This window comes from Ostrea edulis, chromosome 1 (genome assembly GCF_947568905.1).
Source record: "Ostrea edulis chromosome 1, xbOstEdul1.1, whole genome shotgun sequence".
Lineage (NCBI taxonomy): Eukaryota > Metazoa > Mollusca > Bivalvia > Ostreida > Ostreidae > Ostrea > Ostrea edulis.
Window position 1 is genome coordinate 74,508,708 of NC_079164.1, and position 10,012 is coordinate 74,518,719.

At 39.6% G+C, this 10,012-nt stretch overlaps 1 protein-coding gene across 1 annotated transcript; it reads right to left on the reverse strand.

Annotated features, from left to right (window-relative positions):
* Positions 1 to 1,125: 1,125 nt before the first annotated feature.
* LOC125664854 (uncharacterized) lies at positions 1,126 to 4,303 on the reverse strand. The gene has a single exon (XM_048897661.2). The coding sequence runs from the start codon at positions 3,921 to 3,923 to the stop codon at positions 3,270 to 3,272; it is 654 nt and encodes a 217-aa protein (XP_048753618.2). The 5' UTR covers positions 3,924 to 4,303; the 3' UTR covers positions 1,126 to 3,269.
* Positions 4,304 to 10,012: the final 5,709 nt, after the last annotated feature.

Here is a 10,012-nt window from a genome sequence, read left to right on the forward strand (position 1 = left end):
TGAAGAAACAATCTCTCTATTTTATTTTATTGATATGCTGTTTTAATATGATGGATCATATTGAAAAAAAAAACTACATCTGGTCAGACAAGTACATTAACAAGATATGATTATATGATCTACCGATTATAAAGTCTCCCAAACGAAGTTGTGGCTTTTTCTGAGTACTAATATTTTTCTCCCTTGACAAAATCAATGCCAATTTTTACTTCATTAAAAAAAATCTTGATCACGAAGGCTTTGATTTGAAATTTTTCAAAAAATCTCCATTGTATCTTCAGTAAAACTGGTGTTGCTAGACTTTGATCCTAGTTTGTAGGTCCCTACATTCTCTTATTATTTTTGATGATCCCTTGTCCCTATCTGTCCTGGTTCTAAAGTTATACAAGTTTTTATAATCAAGGTCAATTTTGTAGGTCAATACACCCTTTTATCATTTCTGAAGATTCCATGTCTCTATCAGTCCCAGTTCTAAAGTTATACCATACTTGTGTTTAGGGTCAGAGGTCAAGGTCACTTCACCTTGATACCAATTTGTAGATCCCATCATCCTTTTAGTATTTCTAACAATTCCATCTCTTTACAGATCTAGTTCTTAAAGTAATGCCAAATTTATTATCGAAGTCATTTGACCTTGATACTGATTTGTAGATCTCATCATTCTTTCATCATTTCTGAGAAGAAGTGGAAAAATAATAAGAACCGAGCAAAAACAATAAGTCTTCAAACTTGTTGGGGAGACTTAATTACCTTGTCCGTCAAAGAGCATGTAATTATGTCCTCACCTTATACCGGTAAATGTCCGCGACATTTAAATTGACCTCAAAAGTTATCGTTGACATATTTTTAAAAAAAAAATTAAAATAAACATTACTTGATACACTGTATAAATGTATAAAATAAAATTATAATATTTATATTCAGGCAGCATCATGACCATCACATTTAAATGATATCATTTCTACAACAATCTTAATCTAGATGTGTCTCCTTCAATTGAAGTTGTAAATTGACACTAGCGATAAAAGACACCAAAAATAAATTGTAAGCTGAAGATGAACAGTAAAATTAAACTAAATGCAAATCAACAGTGTGTTTCTTTTAATCTCTATAATAAGTTTGTACATGCATATAGATTCATCTGCATTTTAAACAAAAACAAAGCAACATAGGAAGCAATTTATATATACTGATCCAAAATGCAGTATCAGTTATTAACAGTTATTAACAGCACTAAACAAATAAACAAAATCTATAAAGTCTTGCAACAGAGGTCTAAAATTACTACCTGTCAGCTTTTGCAAGTACAAGTATAAATTAATTATTCATAAATACTTTTTTCAGAAAAAATTGAAATATCTTTAAATCATTTACAATGCTTTTGTATATGGAATTAATGCGCGCATCAATTCTTTTAAAGAGAACAACAATTCAATTAAAGATATCATCAATTCAATTGTGGATATGTTGAATTGAAGATATCTTTAACTATTTAGTTGCTCTAGCTCTCTAAAAGAATTATTGCTCTCTTCAAATGAATTAAAGATATCAATAATTCAATTGAAGAGAGCAATAATTGAATTAATGTGCGCATTAAATCAATTATTGCTCTCATCAAATGAATTAATGCGCGCATCAATTCAATTATTGCTCTCATCAATTGATTTAATGCGCGCATTATATCAATTATTGCTCTCTTCCACTGATTGAATTGTAGTGCGCATCAATTCAATTGTTGATATCATTAATTCATTTGAAGAGATCATTAATTCAATTAAAGCGCGCATAAATTCAGCTGAAGAATTAATGCCATCATCAATTCAATTAATTCGCGCAATAATTCAGAATTGAAGATACCATTAATTATTTGAAGAGATCTTTAATTCATTTGTTGCGCGCATCAAATTAATTGATGATATCTTCAAATAATTGAAGATATCTTCAATTATTTGAGTTTATGTTAATTTGGCGCTCCATAAATGATTGTAACATAAATAAACAACGGAAACAATATGATAAAGATGCATGAGCATTTCCATTGATGTCTCTTTACAGGTATCTGAATTTTAATCAATAAATACATGTAACTTAGATATAAATACACACAAAAAAAAAGAAAAAAAAAAAAAGAACTCTATCTATATGTATAAAAGAGTTTTTTTTCCTATTTATTTATTGATTAAAATTAATTCAGATACCTGTGGTCTCTTGTTGACTGGCAACCTATACAATATCATCACTTCTGGCTTATCGATAAGAGTATTTCTTAATTGTACGTGTTGCTTTGGCAAGTAGAATTAGGAAGCCCCACCCCTCCCACCCTTTTCGACAATTATCATAAATTTTTCCAACGGAAATAAAGGTATTGTAACGTGCCGGGCGTCTACCGTGTGTCTAGCCTCGTGCCCGGTTCACCCGAGTTTTATTGAACAATGATAAGCCCTATCTGGAGTACAACTAGTTGCAATATATACATATATTATTGACACCTGTCTGGTGCTTAACGAAATACAACAAGTTAAACAATTTACAAAATATACATATATTCTATACACCTGTCTGGTGTCCTGAACCCCTGGTTATTCAACTGGTCTTTAATTTAAACAACTTGTCTTGTAAGTCACTGGCCTAACCACTTGCATATGCCAACTGTCTATAGCCACTTGCATGGGCCAGTTGCATATGACACTTGCCAATTGCCACTTGCATCAGCCAGTTGCAATGCCACTTGATATATAGCCACTTGCCGTATTATGCCAGTTGCATATCAAAAACCCACAGTGCTAATGATTCTAACACTGGAAATGAGATACGTTTTAACTATAGCTATGTATCTCTTACTCACAAGAGCACCAATGTGATACTGTCAATAACTATCGGCTACTTCTATCATTTAGACAACGAACGAACCCTGGATCCAAGTGGCTGCTCACTATATATGTGTTCCAGCATTCACATATTAACAGGCTACAAGACTCTACATACCACAATCTAATTAGGGGGTTTAAAAAGTCTACCTGACTATCTACATATGCATAACTATTTTTGTTTGTTTTATTCTTTTATGATATTAATTCTTGTTAACTCTTTTTAATCAACAGACACATTAATTACAATATTTACAATTATTTTTGATTATACAGTCAAAGGGAGATAATTCACTGTCTGTTTCACTTCCCTCCCCTTAAGAACATGCGTCCCGCATGATCTAAGTTACACTACAACTACATGCTCAAACAAATCAACACCATGAAAAAGAGTATTTACAGTCACAACATCTTCTCTCTTTTCACTGTCACAATCTTGCGACCATGTTCCTTTACAATAGTTGTCGTCTTAATTGATTTAGTGTACAACACAGGGTCGGTTTGAACACCCTTATCTACAGTCTGAACTGGAACTGCAACATCACCTATCACATTCTCAAGCCTTGGGGTCTTTGTCCTGCTGGGAGTATAAACAGGCAGTGGCTGTGTTCGTTTTCTTGTGGTTGCATCCACTACCAGTCGATCGTCTTGATCCTGAGGGCGTTGAGCAGATGAACATTCATCGGCGTTTTTGCTTTCAGTACTTTCTGGCTCCTCTTCAATGGCTATGTCAGGTTCCTGTGACAACCACTCCTCTTCGTCCGATGATTCTGGTTCATTGGGTTCTTTAGATGAACTTGTCCCACAACTGTCTGAGCATCTACCAGTTTGCTGGGCACTGCTCTGGTTCCCATCAGGCTGCTCTGCGTGGTTCCTCTTTAGGCGTCGCAAGTAGTTTACTTTCTTGTCTGTTGAATAGTCGCATTTTTTACAAAAGTATCTTTTCTCATAACATTCCGCCATGTGGTCCTTCCACTCAGAATGAAGTCCCGTCTTGAACGTACAAAATGGACACTTCCTCAGTGGCTCACCACCAGTTGTTTTGGTTTTCGCCATTTCCCTACAAAGAGAAAGAAATTGTGTTACACACTGTTTACCACTGAACAAAATCACTCAACCATTTAGGCTGTCTTCTAATTCTTGTACTGCTTGTACAAGTGTCAGTTTCACTTAACACAATGTCATTGTCAACTTGCTGTATCTCAGCTTCCTCACTACCCAAAATATCATCATTTAATATCAATTTATCAGAGGGGTCTGCGTCAACCTGGACCTCCTTACTGTTCACTAATTCGCCCCTTAAGACCTGTTTGTGCTTTAGTCTTAACCTGTCAACATGTACAACTTGGGGTTTGCCCCGAAGTCCACAGTTAACCTTGTAGGTTAGATCTGTTAACTTGCTGATAATTTTGTAAGGGCCTTGCCAGTAACTCGTGAACTTTGGTGAACGTCCCACTTTCCGCAGAGGAAAGTAGACATATACGTCATCTCCTGGCTTAAACACTTGCCATGAGAGCTTCTGATCATGATATCGCTTTTGTCTCAACATGGCTGTATTTATGTTCTCTCGAACAAACCGATGAGCTTCTTCCAGTGTCTCTTTCAATTGCCAAGCCCACTTGTTATGTGGAATGAACTTGACAGACTGCGGCATTTCATACATTAGATCGAGTGGGGTCGAGACCTCTCTGCCAAGCATCATATAATTTGGAGTAAACCCTGTGGTTTCGTGAACTGATGCTCTATACGCCATCATAACATAGGGCAAGTAGTTGTCCCAGTCTGAGTGATGCTCGTTGACATAGGCACTTAACATCGCGACCAGAGTCTTATTAAAACGTTCTACCATCCCGTCACTCTGAGGGTGGAAGGGCGTGGTGCGTGTTTTCTTTATATGCAAGACACGACACATCTCAGTGAAGAGTTCACTCTCGTATTGGCATCCTTGGTCAGAGTGGATACTAGAGGGGACGCCAAATCTGGCAACAACTTCTTCAACAATTATCCTGGCTACTGTTGCAGCTTCCATGTTGGGCATAGGGAAACTTTCTGTCCACTTGGTGAAGTAGTCAGAAACCACCAAAATATACCGGTTGCCCTTTTCTGTCATTAGAAGTTCCCCAAGGATGTCAGTTGCAATCCTGTCCATTGTTATGCCACTCTTGACCAATTTCATAGGCGCCCTCTTCTTCATCTGCGGACCTTTCCTTTTGGCACATTTTTCACAACCAGCAATATAAGTTCTTGTGTCAGCCTGCAGACCTGGCCAGTAGTATTTCTGTCGAACGCGTGCCAAAGTCTTAGTTACCCCCAAATGTCCTGCCGTTTCAACATCATGACAATACTGTAACACTGTTCGGCGTTCACTACACGGCACAACTGCCTGTAGCTGGGAGGATTTACCGGTACCAAGATCAAACTTTCGATATAAGATACCATCATCTATAACAAGACTATCCCATTGTGACCAAAGAGACCTTATTACATACCCAAGCCCACTAATGTCATCATATGCAGGTCTCTGTTTGCTATCCAGCCAACCTTTTACTTGTCTTAAGTCATGATCATCATTTTGTACATCTTTTATCTTGAGACACAGGTCGTCTTTCTCAGTTCCTAATTTGTTCACATTGACAGAGGTCACTGAATCCACCTTGTGTTTGTCTTGTGCATCTCTTTCCGGCCCCTGGCTTTCCAACACAGGGTCAACCCACATTGTCTACATGGTATACGGCTTAACGCATCTGCATTTCTATGCTGCGTGCCTGGCCTATGTTGTATTTGAAACTTATAGGCACTCAGGGTTTCTAACCATCTGGCTAGCTGGCCCTCAGGGTTTTTAAACTTAAACAACCACCTGAGTGAACCGTGGTCACTGCGAATCAAAAACTCTTTTCCATATAAGTAGTGCTTGAAATATTTTACAAAATGGACCACCGCCAAAAGCTCTTTCCGGGTAACACAGTACCTACGTTCACATTTGGTTAACGTCCTACTAGCATAGGCAATGACAGATTCTTTGCCACCAACATTCTGCGACAATACAGCTCCAATTGCTTGGTCACTTGCGTCTGTGTCCAGTATAAACGGTAATGTAAAATCTGGATGGGCAAGTATTGGGGAGTTAATCAAGTGGCATTTCAACCGTTCAAATGCCTCTTGACATTCTGAAGTCCAAGCAAATGGCTTTCCCTTTTCAGTAAGACGATGTAGACATTTTGCTACTGCAGAAAAGTCTTTGATAAATCTACGGTAGTATCCGCACAAACCAAGAAATGACCTTAGTTCAGTCACATTGGAGGGTTCTGGCCACTCCTTTACCGCTGCTATTTTGCTTGGATCTGTAGCTAATCCTTTCTCAGACACAACATGCCCCAGATAGACAACTTGCTTTGCAAACAGGCAACACTTTTTGGCCTTCAGCTTCAAGTTTGCATTCTTCAACCGCTCAAACACTCTCTTTAAGTTTTCTAACATTTGATCAAATGACTTGCCAGTGACAATAATGTCATCCAAGTACACAAGACATATGTCCCATTGCAATCCAGCAAGGACACTTTCCATCAGGCGTTCGAAAGTGGCTGGGGCGCAACTTAAGCCAAACGGCATGACATTGAATTCAAATAAGCCGCGCCTTGTTGCAAAGGCTGTCTTTGGTTTGTCGTTAGAGTCCATCTCTACTTGCCAGTAGCCTGAGCAAAGGTCTAGCGTTGAAAACCATGCAGATCCCAACAACTGGTCAAGTGACTCATCAATCCTCGGAAGAGGATATGCATCCTGTATAGTGCAGCTATTGAGATGCCTATAGTCTACACAGAAGCGGTATGAGCCGTCCTTCTTTTTAACCATGACTATTGGCGACGACCATGGGCTGTTTGAGGGTTTGATGACGCCTTTTTCCAACATTTCATCTATGTTTTTGTCAACTTCTTCCGTTAGATGTGCTGGTACCCTTCTTGGCTGCTGCTTGATTGGTCGATTGTCCCCTGTATCAATGCGGTGCTTGACAACACCTGTTCGGCCTAAGTCCAAGTTGCTCTCGGCAAACAAAGATGCATACTTCAAGAGGAAATCTCTTGCCTTTTCTTTCTGCACCAATGTTAGGTTTTTCTCAGTCTTCTGCAACAGTTCAGCTAAATCTGCCCGAAGCTCATTTGAGCACGGAGGCTGTTCCTCTGGCGATGAGGCTTCTACATGATCAATCTCTGACAGTTGTCCTATGACAGTTCCTGAATGCACAACTTTGGCATCTTCCTCTGTATTCATCAATCTTACTGGAACAGTTTCTCTAGGGCTAACAACTGTTCTTGCTGTCAGTGCACATTCGTCTCTACTTTTACTGTACATTGGTTCAACAATACTTTCATGCAAGGGTAAGGTAGAACCTTCTGGCACACACACCTTGCCAGGTACAATTATTTCGCTTCTTGGTGGTATGCTTACTGTTTTGACAGCTGTGATTCGGTAGCATCCAAGGAAGCCTTCTATGGAGAGTCTTTTCTCCCATCCATTAACAACAAGTACCTCATTGTTAACATCAACCATACAGTGGTGTGCCTTCATAAAATCGAGGCCCAAGATACCATCTATCTTCAGTTTTGCAACAATTGCCTCACTGTAACATGTCATCTGGTCAATGCAAACGTTAAACTCAGCCTTTCCATGTACCGTCAGTGCAGTACTATTGGCTGTCATTATGGTCTGTGTTACCCCATGTAAGTTAGGTCTTACAGACATTGGTAACCTCTTGTATAAGCCTTCTGACACTAGAGTAACAGTAGCTCCTGTGTCTACCAGAAATCTTGCTGATTCTCCTTGGATCTTTACATCAACATACAATCCACATTCCTCGACTGATGATCCAAGTCCAACCGACACACTTGGCCCGGTTGTAGAGTTCTGATCCCTACTAAACTTGTTTGCACTGTTTTTACCAGTTGGTCTTTCCTCGTTCTGCCTGTTGTTTAGCAGAGGGCAATATCGTTTGATATGACCTGGCTTCCTGCATTCAAAGCACACTTTCTCCTGTCTGTTGCTACCTCTTTTGTCCTTATACCATCTGTCACTAGTCACCCTCTGTCTGGATGTTTTTAGCTGCTTCAGCTCCTCTGTAATACATTTCATGCCTTCCTCTACTGATTTCATCCACGTTCCTAGTTTGTGGTCATTACTTGTGTCAGTTGTCGTGTGTAGCTCTTCAGCTGTGGCTGTTCGCAAATGTCCTCTGAGCTCTCTGTCGCGCTTTTCAACTCTGTTGTAAGCCTCAAGTTCCACTGCAAGACTAATGGCTTCGTTCAAATTGGCAGGTCTGGACTGCTTGATACGAATGCGTATGTCTGAATCGATTAACGCGTCAATAAACTGATCCTTAGCTAAGGTCTCACGAACTTCTCCAGGTGCTGTTGGGTAGGCCAAGTTAGTCAACCGTCTTATGGCCTGGCCTAACTCTGATAGTGTTTCCAAAGGTCTCTGTCTTCACTCCTTAAGCTGTACTCTGTATAGGTCAGTCTGGTTAGGAGGTGAAAACCTTTCCTGTAAGGACCTTACAAGCGTCTGGTAGTGTTGCCCTCTGTCAGTAGGCAAGTCACCTAGTACTGATTGAGCTTGGCCTCGCAGGGATAGAGCCAAAAACAAGCCCTTTGTCTCTTCATTCCAGCCATTGACACTTGCGCAAGCTTCAAAATGACACTTATAGTCAAGCCATGAACTAGACCCGTCATATGTAGCTGGTTTGATAGTCACCTTGTTGTTTCTTTCTTCTCTACTTGTCTCAAAGGGTGCTCTCCTTGCATCAATTTCAACAGGATGCTGATGAACTATTGAACTAGACGACAAATAATCTAAAGGCAAGCCGTGATATTCACCCTCTTTGTGATTACTGGCAAATCTAACCTTTTGCCTTGCTCCGCCATGTGACGAGAACATTTCAGTGGTTCTGTTATCGCGGTCATGTTGACGACTTTGTTCTCTGTCAGTATGCAATGGGTCACAGTGGCCTGTTATGGTGACACCCTCGTCATAGTCAAAAGTGTAATCTGAAGGACGTGTGGCATGTCCACTGTCTGGTGAGGGCACTTTACCATAATGACCACTGGTTGGGGTAGACTGGTCAATGCGGTACTTCTTCAACTTGCTCTCCATCTTATCTAATGTTTCCTTCAGACTGGCATCTACGTACTTCTTGTCTCGGTCACTCATCATGTCCAATAAAATCCCACCGCTGCCACCAAAATCTTGTAACGTGCCGGGCGTCTACCGTGTGTCTAGGCCCTATCTGGAGTACAACTAGTTGCAATATATACATATATTATTGACACCTGTCTGGTGCTTAACGAAATACAACAAGTTAAACAATTTACAAAATATACATATATTCTATACACCTGTCTGGTGTCCTGAACCCCTGGTTATTCAACTGGTCTTTAATTTAAACAACTTGTCTTGTAAGTCACTGGCCTAACCACTTGCATATGCCAACTGTCTATAGCCACTTGCATGGGCCAGTTGCATTTGACACTTGCCAATTGCCACTTGCATCAGCCAGTTGCAATGCCACTTGATATATAGCCACTTGCCGTATTATGCCAGTTGCATATCAAAAACCCACAGTGCTATTGATTCTAACACTGGAAATGAGATACGTTTTAACTATAGCTATGAATCTCTTACTCACAAGAGCACCAATGTGATACTGTCAATAACTATCGGCTACTTCTATCATTTAGACAACGAACGAACCCTAGATCCAAGTGGCTGCTCACTATATATGTGTTCCAGCATTCACATATTAACAGGCTACAAGACTCTACATACCACAATCTAATTAGGGGGTTTAAAAAGTCTACCTGACTATCTACATATGCATAACTATTTTTGTTTGTTTTATTCTTTTATGATATTAATTCTTGTTAACTCTTTTTAATCAACAGACACATTAATTACAATATTTACAATTATTTTTGATTATACAGTCAAAGGGAGATAATTCACTGTCTGTTTCAGTATATTGCGTGACTGCCTCCCCCCCCCCCCCCCCCAAAAAAAACCCCCAAACATTTAGCGAAATGAAATACAAGCTCTACCTCCTCAGATTTAAGACAATGAATTCAAGGGGGTGGGTGTTGTTGATGTAGTTACAAATTACC

Bases quoted from the DNA above. Each gene is read 5' to 3' on its own strand.
- LOC125664854 (XM_048897661.2), bottom strand. From the start codon at position 3,923: ATGGCGAAAACCAAAACAACTGGTGGTGAGCCACTGAGGAAGTGTCCA.